Source organism: Corapipo altera, unplaced genomic scaffold, assembly GCF_003945725.1.
Source record: "Corapipo altera isolate COAL_440 unplaced genomic scaffold, ASM394572v1 98, whole genome shotgun sequence".
Lineage (NCBI taxonomy): Eukaryota > Metazoa > Chordata > Aves > Passeriformes > Pipridae > Corapipo > Corapipo altera.
The window spans coordinates 1622837-1647145 of NW_020884914.1; the positions used below are offsets into that span (position 1 = coordinate 1622837).

General features: G+C 37.7%; 1 protein-coding gene across 3 annotated transcripts in view; it reads left to right on the forward strand.

The window, feature by feature from the left end:
* SNX29 (sorting nexin 29) overlaps positions 1-22236 on the forward strand; it is a 97087-nt gene extending 74851 nt beyond the window's left edge. The window contains exons 21-22 of one of the 3 annotated variants that reach the window (XM_027654962.1): positions 20220-20254; positions 20805-20876. In XM_027654962.1, coding sequence (XP_027510763.1) covers positions 20220-20238 — 19 coding nt within the window. In that variant the 3' untranslated portion in view covers positions 20239-20254; positions 20805-20876. The other 2 variants (XM_027654960.1, XM_027654963.1) reach the window with 2 other exon arrangements.
* Positions 22237-24309: the final 2073 nt, after the last annotated feature.

Sequence of the window (24309 nt, forward strand, 5' to 3'; positions counted from 1 at the left end):
CCCTGAAATACTGTAAAACAATACTGCTGCAAAGTAAGGAAGTTTTAAATAGAATTCTGAATATCTTAATTTCTCAAAACTGAGTTGATGATGGCACTTCTTCCAGCACTCAGGGTACATATCTGTGCCTTCTACTGGGATAAATGGCAGCATTCTGCTGATGAGTCCCAAAGTGCTGTGGCCAGGGGCCAGATTTGTACTGGATTGCATCCTCTGAAGTGGCAGCTTGTGTTATCAACTTGGCACTGAATGACTTCGGTACCTCATAAGATTTACATCAACAAACTGGAAATAGCATTTGCTTATGTGTGGGACTTTTAATTAGTAAAGCACCTCCTAATGCCTGAAAGATGCTAATGAAACCAATTTATTGCTATGTTAATTGATTGATTTACTTATAAAGCTATGTAGAGACATTACACAATATTTATCTTTCAATAGAACTGTGTTGCCAAGCACTGATGATTGTTGAAGCAAAAATATCTTAGATACCTCAAATTCAATGAACATGTTCAGATAATGCAGGAAGTTTTATTGCAAAAATGTGATATTCTCCTGTGGAGTTTTTGTTGATGATAAAATTAAAATATTTGCATTTGAGTGGATTGTGGTTAACAAACATAGAGTTGTCTCACTGTTATTCTTGGTTTCTGCATTCCTCACTTTGTAACTGACAGTTTTGGTTTTAGTCTTTCATAACCTATGATGCTTGACATCAGACTTAAAAAAAGCATCCTGCCTGTTTTGATCTGAGTGAAATGTGAAGAAGTAGGGCAAAAATTGTTTGGTCAAAGCATATGAAAATTCATACTTTCATCTCTTTTGCAAGAATTGCATGTTGCACTGTCTTTTATTTTGTGTTTTGGCACATATTGGCACTGAAGATGTGTATTAATGGCATTCTGCAAACATCTTAAATTTTCCTTTCCCCTGCTCTGGGTAGTTGAGAGGGTTTATGAATGTTAGAGTTAAAAAGAGGAAGGAAAAAAATATATCAGGAGGAATAGAAACAGTGATAAAGAGGCCAAGAAAATGCAGGAAGAGAGAAGCATGGGATGCTTAGTTTAAAAGGAAGATGGTATGTATATGGGAAGGAACTATGGATAAATACTGGCACTTCAGGCTAACTAGAAGCATTTGGCTTTATAAAGCTAGTTTTATCCAAACAAGGGAAGATGGTGTTATGAGTGTAGTTTTTCATTTTACAAGTGATCTGCCTGGGGTTTGACAGGCTATTTGTGAAATAATTCAAGCTTTGTACAGGACATTACAAACTGACACACTTTCCCAGGGATTATTCAAGTCTGTCAGGGAGCATTTGTTGCAGCTCTGCTGCTCCTTTTCATGTGGTAAAGAACTGTCCTGCATCCTCTGATTTCATTCAGACTGAAGGTTTGCAAAATTATTTCTTACTTTGTTACCAGTGGTTTGTCTTTTTAAATGGTCAGAATAAATACTAAAATCTATGAACTGAGCTTGGGAAGGAATTACCTGTGGAAGGTGATTGTGTCCATAATGCAAAATTCTAGCATAGTTTTATTGATTTGTGTGAGAAAGATGTTGCAGAAGAGTTAAGGAAGCTCTATTTTGACTTGAGTACATAACTGAGCAAATCTTTGCTTATCTTTGAGGATTTTTCCAGCACACTTATGTTGAGTGTGTGTATGGAAAAGCACTGCCTTGAAATACTTTTGGAAGATGCTGGGAGGAACAATGTATCTGTACTGGCAGGAAATTTTGATTACCCTTCTCTCTATTGATCCCAAGGGACAGTTTGCAGTACAGAGATGCCATTAAAAATACCATAGAGGGAAAAGCTCCATCATCTGGTTTGTGATCAGAGCAATGAAATATCCAGACTCTGGGTGGTTTTCTTAGTTATTTGTTTCTCTCGTCTGCATTTCTATAGGTTGTATTTCTTTTTCTATCAGTTGGTTTTCTAAGAGAAATTTGCCAGCAGTGCCCAATGTAAATAAGTTTTATTCAGGTGAAAGAATCTGTTTATGTCTCTTGACTCCTGCCCACAAGTTTTCTTGCTTTTGATCCCAGTTTGTTGCTCTCACTTGCATTTTCTCAGTCTTTCACTTTTAAGGCACTACTGAGTCAGAAGTGTTTCAGTATCCAGTAAAAGTACAATTGAAAACACTTTGTCCTGCAGATATGGATAATAATGAAATTATTACAGAGACACGTCCCTCTAAGCTCAAACATCTCAGTTTTGTGGTGTTCCAGGACTAGGGCACCTCAAAGAAAAGGTGTTTGTTGTTAGTTTGCCTTGGTGTGGTGCTCAATAAACCTGGTGTCATACAGCAGCTCCATAATGCTGAAGGAATTTATGTATTATATTTATTGTCTCATTATTGAGTCTTGCCATTAAAACAAAAATCAACTTCACTTTCTAATACTATGACTTACACTAATTACCATCTCAATAAAGACAGTGAGACTTGCATTGCAAAGTTAATTGCTATGAATTGTTCAACAGGCCTCACAAGTAGGTATTTATGAGTGTATTTCCATAAAGTAGATTTTTGTCATGCTTCTTTATATTCAAAGTGACCTTTACAGTGCTTATGAGAAGAATAATTTAGTGTATACTGAACTAGAATTAAATACTCTCCAGTCACCACTGGAAGCATTTGAGGGCTGGTGATCTTTTACAGTTGCTTCAGAATAAACTCATGTTTAATGCTACCTGAGAAAATAAGGATTTTGTCTAAAATTGTTGAAACAAATGAGGGAGAGGCCATAGTATGAGATTTCTTTTGCATGTGTAGAAATGTACAAGAAATGTTCTCCTTTGCATGGTTTGAAAAAATGGGGCAAAAATGTAAAGCAAGTAGATTGACAGGAACAGTCAAAAAGCACTTTCTGTGTTGCTGTTGGCAGCTCACTGGTATATACTGGTTTCCCCTATAAACACACAACCTATAAAGCTCTGAAGCAGATGGGGGTTATGTTGAAAAAACCATGGTCAATGTTACAGCAAACCAGTGCTGTACGGAAGGAGCTTTTAACTGTGCTCTGCTTTTTCTGCTGTTTGACTCCCATCTGTCTTTTGCAAGGAATTGGCTGGATCCAGGATGCTTTGGAATGTTTTTTTCATAGGGCCCCACGAATTCTATCATCACTTTCTATCATTTTCTCCCCCAGTTAACAACAGGCTTTGTAATGAAAGATCATTCTGAGAGAAGATTTGTCATTCTCAGTAGCATTTACTTCTTCTTTCAGTCTTTTGCTCTTTTCCTGCTTACCAACAAACTCAGCAAATCCTCACAGAGACAGGGTTTCTAAACTGTGCAGTTTACGTCCCCAACATGCTTAAATTTGTGGCAGTGCAAGAAGAGGTTAAGATTTTTCTCATAACAGAACACACAGCCAGTTAAAGTTTTGTGTCATTACAGCAGTGATCCTGTTGCCTTGGTTACAGGCAAGTCACATGCACTCCCTTGTTAAAAAGTGAACTCTTTATATATTCAGGCATTTCTGTACTGCAGCAGGTGTTTCTGAAATTGGTAGCAAAAAATGGGCTCTAGAGCCAGGAGAGAAAGTTTCAATTTTGAGGTTGGGCAAAATAGGGAGAATACATTTGTAATTATTTCCTTTACTTGGCAAACAACATAAAATTGGACCAGAAAAATATAATGTCTGCCATCCCTGATTTTTTTTTTGTCTTACAGTTCTCAGGACTTATTTTAAATTCACATTTTCAGTTTTCTCTGCTGGGATTTTTACAGCAAACAGTAGCCTTATTGCTAAGAATCATGTTTGTTAAGACCAGAAAATGTAAAATATAAATATCATCCATTCCCAAATATGTCTTGCACAGACATGAAGTCAGTTTGTAGAGCAAGACAGATATGTAAAACAAAGGTGGCAACCATTTGTTATTTTAGTAGAAAGAGGTAACTGGTAAGTTTTTTATATATTTAGCCATTGTGCTGAAAGAATACATACAAGAATGCATACATGAAAGAATGCATACAAGAATACTCTAAGCTGAAAGCTTAGAGTCTAAATGTGAATCAGTTCATTTTCTATTGCCCATCCACAAAGCCACCCCATTCCTGTCAGCACCTCCCTGCATGTTGACCTGTCTGGCAAGGATTTGCCAAGGTGGATTTGGCTGGCTAAATCAGAAACTGTTTCTAATTATAAACACACACACAAAAATCCTGATTCTGTTTTGTCCATACCTAACTCATAAACAGTGGATCCAATATTTTTTAAAGCTCCTTGTGCCGGTTTTGGATCTGGAACAAATTTTTGCATCCTGGCTATGAAAAGAGGAATGCTAGAAATGTTAATATAGTTAAGTGTGCAAGACTTCAAAGTACTGTCCTCATTCTTGATAGCATGAAAGCACTTTACTGTGGAATAAGGTATGAACAATCAGTTTATTATTTTTTACTTTCAGCATTGTTGACAGCCATCTTAAGACCTTTTCTTTGTAGTGTGGCATGATTTTCTTAAGTGAATAAAAGAATAAAGATGTTCTTGTCAGGCTATCCATATGATAGCTGTACCTGACATTGGAATACAGAATTACTGCACGTTTCTTGTAAGCATTGTGGTTTTCCACCAATATTCTGTATTCTCTTCTTACTGTCTATCAGCACTGGTTAATATATTTAATTAGTGACATATAGGAATAGAACTTAACCCAAGAATATGTAATTATCATAATGTGTTAGGGATTTTTTAAAATTTAATTTTAATTTAGTTTAAATTAATTTATCAGCAGTGCATAAAACCAGAAAAGTCCAGATTGCAACAGTAGGCAGTTGTTCACCAGAGCTGTTCTTTTAACTGGAGTGACTTGTTCAGTAAGAAGTTCTGAGTGAAGTTTTCAGCCCAGAGAAATGTGCTGAAAATGCTGGAATTTTTCACAAAATATATTTTGGAAGGTAGAACAATGGAATAAAAATGTGTCAGATATTCAGTAGGATTTCCTCACAGAGCTTGGGCAGTCCAGTGTCACACTCTGATCGAGGGCTGGGTGGCTGAAAACCTCGACAGGGAATTGAGGTTTATATTGCAATAAAGAAAATGTGAAATGAGGGCAAACTGAAACATGAAGTAGGTGAATTGGTTTAAAGAGATAACTTGATCTGGAGATTGTCAATGCAGAGAAGAGAAGGGAGAGAGAATTGGTTTACATGGGGAGCTGTGGGAATGATGATCTCTGGGCAATAGAGGTTTGACTCAGCTCTGTAGAATCAACTCAGCACAGCAGTTTGTTGAGAGAAGAATTAGGCATAAAGAGAAGCAAACAACAACTGGGAAAGGATTGGCTGATAGTGTCGTGGCTGTTGATGGGAATTATTAAAGGAAGAAAAACTGGAGAAGGTAGGGAATGCAGGAATAAATGAGTAGAGTAAGAGCAGAGGAGTGCTGTGAAGTGTAACAATCAAGAGACTGAATGAAACAGTTTGGACTAAATGAAGAGAATGTGTGTGGAAATGAGGTGAAAAAGGGAAGATGGTGGTAAAGAAAGTAAAAAAGGCAATATGGTAATACTCAGGGAATTTATTTTCCTTTAATGGATTTTGTGCACACACAAAAGAAACCATTTCTTTAGAAGTGATTGGGTTTTGCTCTCATTTTTTGAAATGGCAATGGTAACTGAACTAGAAACAAAAGAAGAGGTTCACCATAGGCACAGACTTTTTACTCAAACATTGCGTAGAAGGTATTTTGTCTTTTGAAAACAAACCTTGAAAAAAAAAATACGTGTGATTATGCTGGTATTTTAGAACATTCTTATTGTGTGTAAAGTTTCAACTCCATGTAAGATCTGGGGGTGAGAAGGTCTGGTGCAAAGAACACTCTACATTCAGTTGTTACTCCATGTATAGAGCAAAGTAAATGACTGGCAAGAGGAGATTCCTCTGTGTTGGGAGTCTGACCAGCTTAGTGGTCGTTTGTTGTACCTGTTCTGTGGGTACTGGGGCAAAACTTTGTTTTTCTTTCTTTAATCCTCAGGTCCATAAGCTTGTATTGTCTCCTTTTCATACCCTGAATGTGTTTTTGTGTAGTGCCTTCGGCATAATTCAGGATGATTTTTTTTTTGTAAGTACTAGAAACTTGGAAAATGCACAAGTAAACATCTTCTGTCTTCAATTTTGTACTTTTAAATCAATTTTTGCTCATGTAAATATTCAGTAGATTCTAAAGTAATTTTTTTTTTCTTTCATGCAGCAGTTTATGTACTCTATTCATCCTGAAACCCTAGAATCCATATTTGTATTTCTTCAGTAGGAAACATTTTCTTTGTACAGTTCTAAAACTCTCTTGTCACTGTTTATTGGTATCAGTATAGTGTAAGTGGATATATGAAATTAAGAAATGTGCATGTGTGGGCCATATGTAAATACTCACAAAATTAAACCTAGATGGCAATTGTAATGATATTTAAAATGCAGATATTTGTGATATCATCTGTATCAGGCTACTGTGCTCATACTCTAGGCCTAAGGCGTGAACTCTGTGGAAAAATAGAAGAAAGTGAACAAAACAGAACCATTTGTGAGGTAAAGCAAGAGGCTCCTCTTCTGGGTGCCGTGTCCTGGTTGGCTGTGATTCACTGTGGCTCTGTCAGTCCTTTAGTTGTGTTGCTGCTCAGTCTGTGCACAGAGCACAGCTCAGCCAGGTTCGCCCAGAGCCTCCAAGTCTGCCTGTCAACTCTATTTACCAGCCTGGCTTTGTTAAATTAAGTCTCAGTGAGAGCCTGAGATAGATGCATTCGTGGTTCAGCAGCTCTGCTGTGGGTTAATGTGCTGTTTGTGTTGGATTTGTCTCCAGGTACAATGCCACGGTGCTGGACTTCAATCTTGGGTAAAACAAGTGTGCATGTTTTAGTTCTCATGCAAAATGATAATCAAGGGTTGCAAAGTATAACTGTGAAAATTGTTAAGAACAAAACAATGTGTATAAACCTCTCCATTAACCTCCTGGTCTGCACCTGATTGCTAACAGTTATAAAACAATGACTTTCAAAATGTTTACATTTGGAAGAGGTTGACATCTCTACAGGTTTGTTAAAAACTCTTCTTGTAAACATATAGAACATATTTCTACTTGAATACCTAAGAAATCTTACAGATCATTTCCTTTCTTCCTTCCCTTCAAATAATAGTAATTATCAGTTTCAGATTTTTTTTTGTCATTAACAGGTACACATGATTTGTAAAGGAGGCTAAGTCTAATTCTCCTGTTTGCAATGTTCTAGTTATTTCTTTCTACAATATAAACCAGTTTCTGTCATGATTGCTTCAGTAGGATTCCTTTAAGAAAACTGCTCCAATAATATACCTAATTTAATGAAAAACGAGTTTTATTTTCTATGTATTATCCTGCATTTTCTAGTAAATGGATCTAGACATGTCTGGGCACTTTATTTCCTAGTTGTCTTCTCTGTCTGTAACAATTTGCTCCATTACTCTGCTGGAATTGACTTTTTCAGAGGAGGAGAGCACAGAGAGGTTTGCAACTCAGCAATCAATAGCTGAGAATGTGCTGAAGTGTTGGGAGTTGAGCAAGTGCAGATTCCTCCATGTTCTCACTGTCCCTGCTGTAGGACAGTGTCTACCTTCCAACATGTATTTTGAACTACCAAAACTGTACCTTTCTGGCCCTTTTCAGTCAAAGTCCTGAATGTTAATACAACATTTCTAAAAGGGCACAACATTTTCAATATAAAAAGTCCACAAACGTATAGAATTATATTACATCCTAATACATATTTTTATGTAGCATCCAAGTCATCAAAGAGCACCAGACTGGCAAAAAAAAAAAAAAAATCAAAGTGCATACTTTTATTTGTTATGAAGATAATACTTTTCTCGGTGTAATTTTTTAAGCTACTGAGCAGATGAGAGTACACAAAATTGCCTCTGACAGTTACTAGAATGAATGTGTAATGGTAAATGTGGATGATAAGAGCAACTCATTCCATGGCTGTGCAGGACTGTTTCAGGTACCTCATTGTGCCATATATGCACCCCACAGATACCTTTGACAGATCTGTGTAATGTTCTTTTCACAAAATTTCCCTTTTTAAGCCAGTTTCCTGGCCACTAAGTCATCTTACCTTCTGGTTAATAGAATCTTCTATCAGATTTCATGACAATTAGAAACCTCAGGCATTGTTATCCACTTAATTACCCTTGTTTGCCGTGGCAGTAATATTGTCAAAGGATACAACTTAAACAAGACCACCCTTGCCTTGCCCAAAACTACATCACTTCCCTGTAATGAAGTTGTGGCTTTCAAAGCTTACTTTTTGGCCTACTAAGTCCTGCAAAACAGTTTGTAATATTTATTCTACAGCTGCACTTAAACTAGCTGATCTATAATTGCTTGTTAAGTTTCTCTTTATGGAGATTATTTTAGGAAAATTGCCAGCTTTAGATGTTCACAGTCAAATCTCAGCATATGACGATTGCATAACAGCCAGTCAGGAGATGTGTTTTGGAGAACTTATAGGTAGGGGAAGGGAACCATCTGCAGGTCTCTGACAGAAAAGAAGTGTGGCACCAGAAAGTGTTTTGAACACTATTGCTCTAAACATGTTGTTTTGTAAGAAGCCATCTGGTCAGGCAGAGCAATCCGTGTGTGAGGGCAGATGGATACGGGAGCTGGGGGATCCAGAACCCTCAGTTACTGTTCCTGGGCTGCAGAGCAAGGCCCTCGAGGAGACTCCTGATGGTCTGTTAATCCACTGCACCCAGCAACAGCTCCAGTGCTCCCAGACCTGATCTCCTTGTTGGAATGGCAGAACACTGGAAGAGCCCATGACATTTCCAGGGAGAGAAATTTTCTGAGTTCCATTCTCCGTACAGCTGAAGGCAGGTTTCAGGTACCCCACAAGGGCTTGGAGCAGATGGGATTCTCTGCTTTCTGTGTTGACAAGTTCTCATACCCCAAATCACTTTCAGGGATTTTTTTTTTTTTTAATTAGAATTTCAAATGTACAACTGAAGAGGGAATTATTTATTTAAATATATGCTCACAGAATGAATAGAAACTGATTAATGGAACTGAAAAAAACCAAACAAAATAATCTCTTATTTATCATACATATTGTATTTATAATATATTTGGAAGTTGCATAGCATGCAACTGTGGCACTTTATTAGGTTTTTGAAGCCATACAGTCCTAACAAAGAGTGAGGTTATTTCTACTCCCAACTTTCTTTGATGCATTGAAAGGAACTTAAGGGCTTCTTACTCACTTTGACCTGTCTGCGTGGCAAAATATATTATGTAAAACTACACCAGTGTGGCCTGTGTGACATGAGTTTAATTCTCTACTTAGAAAAAATATTATGTAAAGTCATGAAAGCAATAGAGTTTATAACAGATAACAAACAAGAGTTGCTGAAATTCAGAGTCTGTATTCAAGAGAAAGACTTTAATTCGTCGTTTTCAGCTTGAATTCCATTAACAAGGGAGCTTGATTGAGATATTTGCCAACAATGCAGACCATCTGAAAAATTACTTTTATTCTCAGAGTTTCTAAAATGTGGCAGAATGGAAGAACTTTTAGACCAGTGTGTGTGTTGGATCCCCAGTGAGAGCACGATTTATGGATTTATTGTTTGGGAAGCAGGGTCTGAGTGAGATGAGCTGTTGGATCACCTGTATCGGCATAACCAGTATTCTCTCTTCAGTTCCCAGACACCAGATGGCTTGTCACCAAATAGTCTTTCTGATACCCTGTGAAATTGAAAATGATATTTTTTCAAGGTATCTGATGCAGAAAAACAAGGAATGATCCCTGTAACTCACTGCCTGCTTTCATTTCCCCCTGGTGACTGTCCCAGAGGGGCTCAGGGAGCATCAGTCAGGCCCAGTTTGTGTTTGTACCCTGCAGATCAGACCTTTGTGCACAAGGAATTGCTCTACATTAAGCCAAGGGCGCTTTTCATATTAGGGGGTTCTCTGTGACATTTGCAAACAGTTTTGGTGTAGTGTATTTATATAATCCGTTGTCAGGAATATGGCAAGCTAAGCCCTCAGACATGAGTTTATGATGTTTGCTACAGATCCCCTGAAATGTCAATATATTTGTTCAGTTGCCCTTAAGAAATCTGTTAGGGAGGGGAAAAAAAAGGGGGTGTAATTGTTGAAAATACATGTTCATGAAATCAGAATGCGTGTGTGTAAATATATTCCCATAGGTAAATTTTACATAATTACTAGAATGTTTTTTTAAAAATTAATTTGCTAATGAAACAACATGATTTTTTTCTCTTCATGTAATCGTTAGATTTGGAGTATCACAAGAAAAACTATTCTGTAATGCTTATTTCACTGGGAATAAAACCAAAGATTAAGTTTAATTACTTTTCCACAGTGGAAGAGATTTTCAGGAGCAAAAGAGGCTTTGCTGAGAGATGGATATATAAACTTTATTCCTTTCTCTTGGCATATGAAGCAGTAAGGAATACTCACGAAAATGTGGTTTAGAACAATCTGTTTATACACCTTATATTGCAGTCTTCCAGTGCTTATTCATTTTCCTTTCTGTGCAAGACTGACAGTAATGGATAAATGGATGCATCCATCCAAATACATAAAGCAAATAATCTTCATAAGGGAGGTATCTTTGTACTTGTGCATGTACTTGGCTTTAATCCAGACCATAACAAGTTTGTTTATGCCTAACTGCACAGTTTTTCAAAAGGAGGTGGGTTATTTCTTTTCCTCATTTGAACTTGTATTGAAAAATATTCCAGCAGCCATCAGTATCTCATGTGAAAACAGCATGAATTAGCTACAGGCCATCACTGAAATTCAAAACATCCTACAGAAGCTTTGTTCCTTGGTTTTGTTTATCTGCCAGCTGTAAACATAGACCATTCAATTCTGTTGCATTTCAGATGCTATTTTTGTGCTGTATTTTTAATATGTTTGGCGCTTCTGTGATGACAGCAGAATCTATGAACAGTTAGCTGAAGGATTCCAGAATAACTCGATGTGATTATAGGCATTTGTCTATTAATACCAAAAAATTAATAGTATGGAAGTGCACTTCCCTGCCGTAGCATTAACAGATGAGTAAACAAGGTGATCATTGCTGTTTTTTTTTTTTTAAATGTTCTTTAGACTGCTACAGAGGACTGCTCCAAATACATCCTCTGTAGGTACAAATTAGACCAAATGTCAGTTCAGAAGTGCAAAATGACCTGCACTGTTGAGGTCTGTGCAGAAATAATCAAGGCAGCGTCGTCACACAGTGCTGGTTCATCTGCAGCCTGCAGAGGTTGCTCAGGTGTCCTCTCCATGCTCATCCCACTCTCTGTGTGTGGCCCTTACAGGGACAACACGACTGGAGGACTTGGTATATTTTCAACATCAGTCCAACATCAGGTTGTTCTGGTCTCTGAGGATCTAGTCAGAATAGCTGCAGATTTCCTAATGCAGCTCTGCATTAAACAGGCTTCTTCAGTTTACAGCTGCTGGAATAACCCAATTCCAGACAGAAGTTCCAGGAAGGATTTGTTCTAGGGTGGCTGGTATCACCATGTCCGAGAGCAGACCAGAGTCACTTTTCTTTAAATCTTCACGTATTAATTATACAGTTCCCCAGAGTTTGATTATATCAACAGCAGTACGAAGATTTATTTTTAGTTTAAGATTTTTGTGATTGTAACACAATTACACTTAAGAGTTCAGTAAAAAGCATGTAAGAAGAGACCCATTAATATGTGGGTCTGCAGGGATTGCTGTTCACTGTGGAAAATTAGAAATCTGTGCCTTGCAAACAGCTTGCATAAAATAGCCCAATTTTGCAACTGCAAAATGAGCCAAAGAGCCCTTTTCTTACAACACCATGTCTATCTGACCTCTGAAATCTTGTTTCTCAAATTTTATTCTAACCTTTAAGAACTCATAAATTAATTCTTTGTAAGAGATTTAATTTATTAGTCTTAATACAGTTTCTGGGTAAATCATAAATACACTGAATAGCTCTAAATGTCTGGCTCTGTTAGAAATCCTTCAGTAGAAGACTCGTACATATTAAATGAGAGAAATCCCAAAGCACTGTTGAGAAGAGCAAGGTATGACCACAGGGAAATAAAACGGGGCTGGTTTGTACTGTCAGGCAGACTGAATATTTTATCATATTTTCGCTGTTGTTGCAACAGCTGAGTGAAGTGCATCTAAATCCAATAAAATCTGGTACCCAGTGTTTCTGAGCACAGGGGAGCTGTTTGGGTATGATTGCAAAGGTTCCATGTCTGACTGTAGAGCTGTCACTGCCTCACCCTGCTGTGTCACCTCGTAGGGCATAACCAGCAGTGGTGTTGGTCACTGTCCAGGCCTGCACAGCAGCACTGCAGGGGGGAACTGCAGGCTCCCACTTCACTGGGTGTCTTCTAAGACTTTTCTCCTGCTGGCAAAGCAGAACTACCCTAACAAAGGTAAAACTCTGCCTCATCTTATTGCTTTCTGGTGCTGTAGATGTGCATGTGTAATACTGACCTCTGCATACAGGTGCTTCATTGATCTGGTTCTAAACCAGGGAAAGTGCTCTCTCAGCAGCTTTTTCAGTTACCATTTCGTTCAAAATTTACTTGGAGCCATAAAAAATGTCCTCTGTCAAAGTTGACTGGTCTTCCTAACGGCAAAATCTTCATGTGACCAAAAGCCGCAAAACTCAAAGACAAGGAGAGAAGGAACTTTACTGGGGATTTCATAGCTAAAAGATGAACATAACTGTCTTGTGATCCTGCAACTTCCTTACTGCAGAAGCAGATACTTTGGGCAGCAGCAGCCATTTCTAGGCTTCTCCATGTAGCTGAGAACAGGGAAGGTTCAGCAGCTCCTGGTTGCCAGGAATGCCACTCCAGGCAGGAGCTACCCTGCAGTGGCTGCCAGCAATAGGAGAGCCACAGCTGATCACTGGTGTCCTAAATTGATTCTTCTCTAATATTCTGGCAAGGAACAAGCTTATTGCAAATTTGATTTGTTTTTTAATTTGAACTCATTGGCAAAGTTCTGCATTAGACAGGGACCAAGATGACATGTTTTTTAAAGACTCTGAATCAGAGAATACCTGGAGAGCTGACCCCAAAATCCAGGGGCTCCTGGCAAGCAATGCACCGTGCATTGAACTCCCACTGGAGTCAGTGGAAAATTTTACTGCCTGTTAACCTAATTTGGAGTCATAATGAGAAAAAGGATGAGCTGTATTTATCACTGACATTTTCTTCTTTACAGAGAAAATAATTGAAATATGACTAAACAGAAAATGTGATTTTGGTTGCCAATTACTGTGGCCTTCTTTTTGCTGGCCAGCCTGATGCTTGTTTAGTTTCTGTCTAATCCATCAAGAGTGTTGCATCCCAAGCTGGCTCCCTTAGTCATTTACCAGGCAATGTCATTCCTTCCATTAGCTTCCCTTTCTGCTTGGATTAAATGTAAACATTGGTCCTTGTCTTCATTACCAAGCAAAGTCAGCAGTTCCCTTGTTATTCTGTTGACAGTACTCAATTATTTCCATATTTTCCCATCTTGATTACTTTTGTTTATTTAGAGAGTACAGGTTTAATTCCACTATGCCAAGTCTCAGCTCTCTCTCTGTGATTATGTTTCCAGGTGCAGGTGCACTGTTTTCTATGGGCTATTCAACTCAGTGGGAATTTCTTTTTATCTTAGGGAAACTAAAAATAATAGGCTAAAATGAAGAATGATCTAAAAGCTCCCAGGGGTTGAGATTATGGCCTAAATTTTTGAGGTTTTTAGGTCATGGATCACTGTTAGTATCAAGCTTATGGTTGGAGTGCAATTACATGCCCTTAGTATTTAAAAAATAAAATCAAAGGCCAGAAAAAGTGATTGCTATAAAGCACTGTTCTTCACTTTATCATTGCCATCATATTTTCCAGAAAAGATGATGATTCTCTGTGGTTCTAGGAACAGTTTTAAAATTTGTTCATTTTTTACATTCATAGCTATTATCGTTAACATGACATGGATTCAAATCTGCATCTGTCCCTGAGAATGTCACATGAGCTCTCTCCTGCTTTGTTGCACATGTTGATATCATGCTCTAATCTTCAGGAGAAATGCAGATACTTGAGAGAAGCAGCTGATACCTCTTGATGGAGCAATTAAAACTCAAGCACTTCCTTGGAAGATCAAAACAACATGTTTTGATCACAACTTTTCTTTATCATTCCATTTGCTTTTATTGTGATTTTAAAAGAAGGGGCTTGTTCTTAAAAATAAAATAATGATGGTAATTGTTTGTGCAGGTTGTTTTTGATGATGGGCAGTTTACTTGAAAAACTCAAAGCAAAGGCAGCTAAGTTGCATTATTCCTATGGAGACTATTTAAACTATGTTGAATGCTGTACTTGGTAGTGCTTTGGGGCAAATATTCTTGCCTGCCTGAATTTGGAGCAAAGAAGAGTCAGGGAACATGGAGGGAACAGAACTTCTCAGCAGGGAAACAGCAGCCAACTTGCTCCACCAGGGCCATCCCCCAGCTCAGAACTCAAGCACCAGGAGCTGTTTGCTCCCGAGCACGTGGAAAAACAGGTGGCAGATTTCCAGGAGACTGGTAACTGTGCTGCCTTTCCCATTAAGCTGAATTATGAAGCATTGAAGGCTAAAAGTCTGACATGGTAAAGCAAGGCAGAAATGTTCACCAAGTTTTTAATTGCCATTAAAATTGCCATTAGTCTGGCTAAGTTCATGAGTGAGCTCAGTATCAGGTAAATGATAGGAATGAACAGGTAGGAAGTAATATTTTAAGCTTTCAGATTTTTATTTTTTTTCCCTCCTTGGCATGAAAAGTGATTCACTTTTTGCATTTTGTGTTCTGTGTAAACTAGAGGGGGAAAGTTCACAGGTGTTGGTGCTTAACTCCTTTCATGGGCTTCTCATACACTGGTGTAAACTCTGTTCCTATACCCAATGCCAGTCGTATTGATTATGGGCTGTTTAAAAGCTAATTTGGTAATTAAAGTTGTCTTCCTTCCATGTCATTTTTGTGTGCAAACAACTTGTGAATATGGAGGAGGAAGCGCCTGGCTAGTCACTGTAATGCACTGCTGCCTCAGCACGTGGAAATTGCTACTTGTCAAACAAGAGATTTAGTCCTTTTATTTTCACATATGAGATGCATTGTGAATCCTGCTGCACGTCCTCTGTCTTTAGTTACCTCAATATTTTCAATAAAAATGTATTTAGCTGTCTCTGCCTTCCTTAAAGATAATTACTTACTAGCAGGAAAAAATAAATCCAGGTATTTACTGAGCACCGTTCTTCTGAAAGCAAATCCTACGTTTTGTTATTATATAAACAACCTTTGAACATGTTCTGCTTCTGAGCCACTTGTTCCCTGAATCACCTTTCCCTGTGTGTGGTAGGTGGTTCTGCTCACACAGGTTCAGCCAACCCCTGACAGGAAGAGAATGAGGAGAGCTGAATGTTGGTGATTTCTAGATGGAAAAGGGTGGCACAGCCAAACTTGCTGCCTTTCAACTAAGAACAGAAATACGCAAAATAATTACAACAATTATAAATAAATGCAAATGTGTGTTTGGTTTAGGTTTCTGGCTTTCTAGTTAGCTGTGAAGGGATCATTTGCAGGAGCACATGCATTATGTTACTCTGGCTGGGGCACCATGAGACATGGGAAGTAACCATTCCCAAATGCAGGTGTTATTATGCATTGGAAAGCCAAGGAATGAGCCTCTGGGTGTAAGTATTGCTTAGATGAAAGGTCACCTTTACAGGGTTCTGAGCATTTCTTGAATGAGAGTGTATCCAATTGCCAAAATTAATCATAGGTATTATTCATTTATATAACTGATGGATTCAGTAACCATCTTGTTATGCCAACTTCAAAATAAAGTTACCAGAAGTAAAAAAAGATCCTGTCATTACAGTTAGGTACAGTGCCATGGTTTACAGAAGAATTCAAATATCAATGCAAATGTTGATGAAGAAAGTCTTTATGCTGGTATGGAAACTGAATTATAGCATGTGAATGTTAAAGTCATGGTAATTTGAATTATAACAAATGGCAGCACGATTATGTGTCATTATTTCACAGCAAGAAGAGATCAAATACTTCATGAGTACTGTGTTGCGCTGTAGAAGTGTGTAGTGGAAGTAGAAGGAGTTGTGCATTAACCAAATGGTTGGACAGAATATTAGAATTAATGCTTTTCATTTCTTGAAATTTCATTTCAGATCTAATCTTGATGGGAAAGGATTGTTCAGTTTGTAACCTGACAACTTTGCTTTAACAGTGTCTTCAGGATTTTCAGTGTTGAAGTGTACTATAGAGGGATTATCTTACCCTTTTCTCTCTATCTCTTCTGTTAATAACTGACTGTTTAAACATCCCAACTCAGCCATTTTTATTAATGCAGGGAGATCACAGTTTCTGTGATCAGTTTGGGGACAGTGGCAGGAATGTGGCTCCAATTATTTTTACACTTCAACAACTGGAAAAAAATATTTTACCCCGTTGACTGCAAAGCATGAGTTACTCCATTATGTGAAATGGTTTGATGAATTCAGAATTTTAGTTAATAATGCCACTAGACAGGTGTTTTATTTGATTTTATGTTGTATTGGCAAGTCAGAATTGTCTAATAAGGATATCCTAATGTAGTCTAGACATTGTTTAATACTACCTTTCTGAGGAGGTTGCCTGCCTGAGTCCAGTTTACATGAATATTGGGGTTATAACCAGAAATTAGATTATTGTAATGACTAACAAAGAATGAGTAACATAAGAAGCTGGCAAAAATCACTGAATTCATCTGCCAGTGAATGCCTTTTTTTCATGATGTGTGTTTAATACAACTCAAGCAGAACTAGAATTATGAATATCTCCAGAGATGCATTTTCATGTGAGGCAGAGCTGGAGATAGATATCTGAAATACCTGATCCTGTGCTTTCCTGCACTCTCAAGGTGTGCTTATTGCTTCTGATCTCTGGCTGATACAAAAGTATCTCCAATTGCAGATGTGTTACACTGTTTTTATAGAAACTTCTGTAATTTTATCTGAAGAGGAGACAATGGGATGGGAAATAAATTTCCTCGTGTAAACGTTCACAGCATCAGCCAAGACAATACTGCAGTTCCATATGCTGAGTATGGAAAGAGAAACTCACAAAATGTAGTTTACATTTGGATACAGGGAGAGCAATAAATCAAAGGTATGAATAAACCAGCAGCTGATGAAAAGGACCGGTTATTTTAAGCTATTTTCTATAGATGCACCTCAGGCAGAACTTGACACCAAGACAAAATCAATGCAAGTGAATCGTTTGCCAAACAAACGCTGGGCAGATCAATCAGGAATGCTTGAAAGCTAAACAATGGCCTGGTGGGAAGGAGGAATTGATTGCCTCAGCAGGCTGCTGCTTTTCTTCAGAATGGGACAAGGAGAGAATGTAGAAAAGAACTTGAGCCTTTAATACACAGACATTCCACTGCTGAACAGGGAAAGGCCTGGCAAGCCTCTACCTGCCTGCCAGACTCGGCCTAGAAAATTCAACCCTATTTAGTTTTCAATGGCTCAGAAAGCAAAAGGATAATGTTGTATTAAAACCAAACAGGTGTAACTGTTTGGTTGGTGTAGGTTGAAGAGTCAGTGCTGACTGCAGGAACTTGGAAGAGTTACTGTAGCACAGCTACTCCCTGATTTAGGTCTATGTCTTTTAAATTTGTATTTTAATCTGAGTAAAACAATCAGCTATGGGTGAACCCTAGCTCAGCCCCCCAAATTAGCCTAGAAACTTTCTACTGAATGAGACAAATGAGAGGGTTTGCAAATGCTGCACATAGTTGTGGCTTATTCCTCCCTCCTAAACACAGGGTGGCCAAAATAGATTTGTATGAATTTCATCTTTATGTGCACTTGCAAGAAATGCTGACAGGATCATTTTAAGGTCTTCATACCTCTGCCCAAGAGTTCATGGCCTGTCGGACCTGTCGAACTGTCATGTCGTTTAGAAAGGTGTCTTTTTTAGTGCCAGAGACTTTATAGGTATCATTTGACCTCAAGGCCAAACTAAATTATTAAACCTAGTAACAGGAGGCAAGAGATGGGAGATGAATCTTTTCCTCCTACTTGATTACCATGTGTTTTGGGGGTGGGTGGTCATTTTGGTAAGAAAGCTGGAGCTGAAACCAAAGTGAGATGACTGGTTTCCTCATCAGGTTTTGGAAAAGACCAGATGGAAAGGGACTAAAAGATATATACCTTTAAATTTATGACTCTTTTTTAATACTTTAAACTTTTTTCCCCATAGAACATGTGGTCTGTGGAAGTTGAGGAATTCAATTTCAGCTTCAGTTTGCTTTTTCATGCTGGATGCATGAAGACCTGATTCCTCAGATATACATTGCTATGTAAACCTACATAACATAATGATTTGTCTTAGAATTTGGATTATCATTATAAAAATTAGCTAAGACATTTAAGACAAATTATCTCTAATTTAGTTATTAGATATATCTTGTTCTGGAGTAGCATCATTTAAATTAGCAGAATTACTTGCAATGTCTGTCCTTCATTCCCTGGCACTGGTGTTCATGGAATTATCCTGAATGATCTGGTTACCTCAGCCCTGCCTGTCAGGGCACACTGATATTAATTCATATCTCTTCATTTTAGAGGGATTCCTCCTGCCCCTTTTGCCCTTTTTCCTTTGGATGGCATTGCTCCCCCTGGGCTGGCGCTAATGTCGTTTTGAGGACATGCCAGCAGGAGGAGCTTGTGGATTAAAATGTGCTTTCAATAAAGCAATCACCAAATTATAGTAATTGCATATAACTCTGTACTCTCTTCTGCAGTGGAAACTACCATGTACCTGTAAATTTGTCTGTCTGCTCATAAAGCTCATTAACCTATTTTAGATTGAGCAAAGCTCAATGAGGTGAAAATTTAATTTTATTTAATTTTATTCCATTGTATAATTGATATTTAGGTTATTTTATGTTTACACGTTCTGAAAAATACCTATCTTAACACAAAAGCACAACTCCCTGAAGCCAATATCCCATGCTCTGTTTTACAAGCATTAAGAATATCAACACTGCATTGCTCAATTTTATAAATAGTATAAAAATTATGAGTAATAATATTCATGTTACTAAAAGAAATCCATGCTAATGAGTGCAGCTGAAATTGGATTCACATGATCAGAATTCTCTACAGCAACTTAGATAACATTGCTGAGTTTCAAAATAAGAAATCATGAGGCCACAGTTGTAAGTCCAATTATCCTTGGCTATCAAGAATTAATAACATATACTAAATTAATTTTTAGACTTTTTATTTTAGTGACAAGAAAAATAAGGAATTAAAGATATAACTTGTTAATTTTGTTACTGAAGAAGAGATGGATGTGTACCACAGGTATTTTATGCATTTTTTCACATAAAGGTTCTTAGTTACCTTGAAAGACTAGATACTTTAATAGGAATGTGATGAATCTTGAGGTAGGAAAATCATTTATTATTTTAGCTAAGACTCTTTTGTCCTTAGAAATTTAGACAAGTTAAATAATGCACTTCCATTATAAAGCCTTAACACTTTTTTTTTTTGGTTAACATTTAGCATCTGAATTGAACATAATTTTTCCACAGTGTTTTTCCCCTCTTACTTCTGTGGGAACAGCCAGTTTGTGTGCACTGTAGTTACAAAGGTGATGGCTACCAGTGAGGCACCTGCCCTTTCCTGCAGAAGTGCTCTGCTACCTGCAAGTGAATTTTCCACTCGGTCCCAGACTTGTTAAAGGCTTTTGCTTTGGTGCCATCTCTCCCATGTGGGTGCTCAGAACACCTCAGTAGAGCCTGAGTGTGCCTGTGGCTTTGGCAGGGCTGTCTGACCTGTGTGTTGGGAAGGTCACTGCAGGAAAAAGGGAACTGCACAGAGAAATTCAGGGGTTGTTTTAAAATATATCTCTGTTTGTTTAAGATGGCCAGAACTGCAGATGAACAATTCCTCCCCTATGGACTTTTTACCATGTTCTGAAGTTAGGTATTATAAGGTTGGGGTTTTTAACTTGTAAAAGTAAGCTTGGCTTTGTGTGCTGTGTGATTTGATTGACTAGCTGAGTTGCTAAATGCAAACCAGTTTTATTTATTGATCTGTATGTAAGCAGTTTAATTAAAAACCATGTGGAGACTTCTAAAAGAATGGCAAAAGTACAATGCTATCCCTTTATACTGTAGTTTTCCGAGGAGTCTATAGCCTGAATGTCACCTAGGTAAGCTGGAATTTTCTGTTACTGCTTGTTTTTGAAGTTGATGTTCTTCTCTGAGTCTTTTCCAAAAGGCTCATTCATGTAAGACTGTAGTCTGTTGTGGGTCAGAAGAGACTGAAGAATTCCCAACAGGGATGTATTACTAATGTACTTCATCATGTAATGATACATCCATCCATAATTAGAGGATTGTTAATTGAGCATCATCCAAGCTCTCGTCTATTTTGCTTGTACTTTTATCACTTCAAAATGCTTTTCCCGCCATTTCTGAACTGCAGCTCATGGAGACATGCTTTTATCCTGTAATTTGCAATCTTCCATGAAGTATTGGAAGTTCTACTAGTTCTCATTTCTGAAAGAGCCCATTTTGTCGTTCACACTTGAGATACCAGTAGAAAGAACGCAGTTCCGTGATGTTGGAGATGTGTGCTGTACTTTGAAGTCATGTGCCAGGCTCTCATAACATCTGCTTTTTTCATGTTGGAAATAACCACAGAATAATTTACATGTAACGTAAATTAGCTACTTCTGTCTTTATGTTTTGTCTCCCTAGTGATATTCCACCTTCTGGAGAGCCAGTGAGCAAAGGCAATCGCTCGAGGGTGACCCCGCGCTTCCCCAAACTGTCCCGCAGCCACCAAAGGGAGCCCCGGAGCCTGGAACCCCAGAGTGGGGATCTCTGACCCTTTTTCCTAGTTGTGAACACGGGCACCACGTACTTTAAGTTGTTCTGTGATTCCTTCCTAGCCTATATTTATAATTTAAGCTCCTGAAGAGACTACAGCTGCATCAACTTAAATCCTGAAAAGAGACATTCATTGCCAAGGGTCATATCCTGATTAACTACTTTGGAAGGCAGTAATCACTTTCTCAAAAGAATACGAGGGCTCTTCACCAGAGCTCAGCAAACTGATGGCATTTTCTTTGTTTTGTAAAGCTGCACTGCACATATTCTCCTTTGTTCCCCTGAAGTCCTTCTTTTACAATGAATTCCTTGTTTGTATTATGTTGTCTCCCTTTTAACATGTACATTTTTCTGTTCCAGAGAGACATGGGTATCATGTCAAGACAATTTTTTTTTTCCTTAGGAGAACAGTTATGATTATCACTACTTAATAGGTCAGAAGGATGTGCTTAAAAGAACCTCACTAATTTATTACCTTTTGTAAATAGAAGGACTGGGTTGTTTTGTTTTTTTTTTTTTTACTGTAAACCTCCGACACGCAAAGGTTTTTTAAAAAACTTGACAATGTAGATGATGAGAAAAACATTACAGGTGGAAAAATAGCTTTTGTACATTTCTAGTTAGATATTCTCAATAGCTTTCATTTGTGGGAAGTATTCTTTAAAATCAGAGAATGTAATAATTTTTTAGTAAAATTTCAGTCCTGCTGGAAGGCAGGTGCAATATTATTAATTTTTACAAACCACTGCAAGGATACACAAAATTAGCATGGTGCAAAATAGCGCTTTCAAGTCTTGGGTTATATTTTGTTATCAATTTGTTGCTGATGTTACAGAATAGTCCATCATTAATCTGATTTTGTAAAACCCTTCCCATAGTGATACTTAAAAATTGCCTGTAATGAAAGTGCCTGTTACCCATCACCTCTTATTGAAAAGTAATTTGTAATGCTACTACTGTAAGAGTGACTAAAATATTGACAAGAATTATTACAAGTGATGGAAGTCCTGACATGGATTAACTGGAATCCAGTTCAGTATCCATTAGTTGCACTGCCGTAGGCAGTTAATTATGTTTTAGCTATCTTCTTCTCTTCATTAAGTTTAAGCAGTATACGTTCAAATTTTCCGTTAATTGTATTCTGGTTTTCCTTTGTGTAAGAATATCTTTCTTCTCAGAAGTTTTTTTGGATAATGTTACTTAAATTGATGTATCTTGTCATTTTATTATCCATTCATTATATTAAATTCTCACTTCAGTAGATACTAAAACCTTATATCATTCTCCAGAAAAAAACCAAGCTGATGATTAATAACAGGTTTTTTTACCTCACTGGTTTACTAAAGTTCTGGCAAACTGGAACTTGTGTTCTGTAAACCCGTGACCACTGTGTGTTGTTCAGGCAGGTGGGTGGTCGAGTCATTTTTGGTGGCACTTCCTGAGTGAGTAGAGTTTGTTACACACAGTGAGGAGCATCAGTGCCTGACTATGACCCCAAGTGCTGGATTCCTACCACTGAAATATGTAGCTCTCAGATTGCACTGAATAGCAAACTGTGGCAGAGAGGAGTGGAATTCACTCCTCAGGTCAGAAATTTCCGTAGGTGAAATACCACAAAGTAAAATCATGTCCCAGAAATGAAACAAGATTTTTCAGTCAGTAAGAGTCCCAAAAGAGATAAATAACAAAGCCCAAAGGGCAACCTGGGAATAAGTGGGTTTGTTTTCATTAACAGATGAATTACTGTTGGTGTTTTGTGTAAGTTACAGTGGGACACTTATTTGAGAAGAAGGCAAAGTGAGTAGTTTGTCAGTTAAGTAGCTTCTCCAAACTCTTTAGTCTGATGCACTGCTTCTGGTTTAGTTTGTTGGAAAGAGAAGTAGCTGTAATGATGGTCCCACTTTGAAACAATTCTATTTTTCAGAAAGTGTAGACTTGGTTAATAGAAACATGGCATACATCTATTAACAATGAATTGCAAGTAAATCTGAAAGAAAACACTGTGTGGTAACCTTTGTGATGTATCTGTCACATGGAGATATATTAATTTTCAGGAAGTAATTCACAGATTCAAATCCTTCTTATTCAGAAAGTTGAAAATGATATGAAATCCCATTTAGCACAGACTGAATTTTTTTTTAGTTGTTTAAAAGGAATTGTTTGTATCTGCATTTGGCTCTTAAAATTATTTCATCCCTGATTGTCTTGCTTCTTGTAATTTTTAATGTATGTATGTAGATCACATAAAAATACTGAACTTGTTTACCATGTACAAATTGCTCTTTGTTAACTGTGGCTGAACTGTGTATCTGCTCCCAAGACTACAGTCTGCAAACAATGTTCACTTGGTGATACAAGATACTGTAATGGGGGCATTACTAATCCGTTTAAAAGCTCAGCTGTGGTTTCTCTAAAATCCCAGAAAATAATCAAATGAAAGCCTTTCTTCACAAGGTAGCTTTCCCACTTCATAGCCCTGGTTATTTTGAAGATCACTGAGGTACCTGTACGACTGCAAGTAGGTGCCTAGTGACAGGAATGCCCAAATTTTTAGCACCTCAAGACATTCTGACATGCTCTTAGAGAGAATCTATTGCAAATCCCACTTCTGATAATTCACCAGAATCAGCAAAGTCTGTTAAGAAGGTTGACCAGCTGGGATTAAGAATGCCAAGGAGTTCTGTTATTCTAATAAAATACCTGTAAGTGTAACAATTATTCCATCACTTGAATGATTTGATCAGTTTATGCTGTGTCAACTTCCTTTGGCACTGGCTCAAAGCTCTGAAACCCCTGTATGTGCTCAGTGAGTTGATGGGTTCAATCATTTTTTTGGTGCTGTAATCTCAGGACAGAGTCTGGCCCTGGAGCTGTTCCTGCAAGCCCTGGGCTGTGGCCTGGCACGAGGCAGTGGAGAGGAATTTGTGGTATCATTTGCATTTCGTTCCTGCTCCATCTTTGGATGTATTGGGTCTCCAGGGCTTCTCATCAGTGACTATTGAAAATAAACTGTAAAAAGTGGCACAACTTTTACTGTAATGCTCTTGTCCAATCACATGGAAAATGAACGTTTTCCTGAGAAACACAGAGCAGGCAAAGCTCTTCCAGCTTTTGCAGATGTGTCTATCAGTATTCATCACACACTGAGTGTGGTTTTTCAGAATCTCATTTATTTAGAGATTCTGTCATTCATTATAGCATTGTGTCAATTTGGCTTTTGCAAATTAAATCAAAGTTCTCAATAATAATAATAATAATAAATTTCCAAGGTTTATATGAGGCAGGATATTGGCATAGTTATAAAGGCTTAAATTGATATGTCCATTAAGTCATATATTCTTAGGAAGATAATAATTTCAAAGCCAGTCTTTTT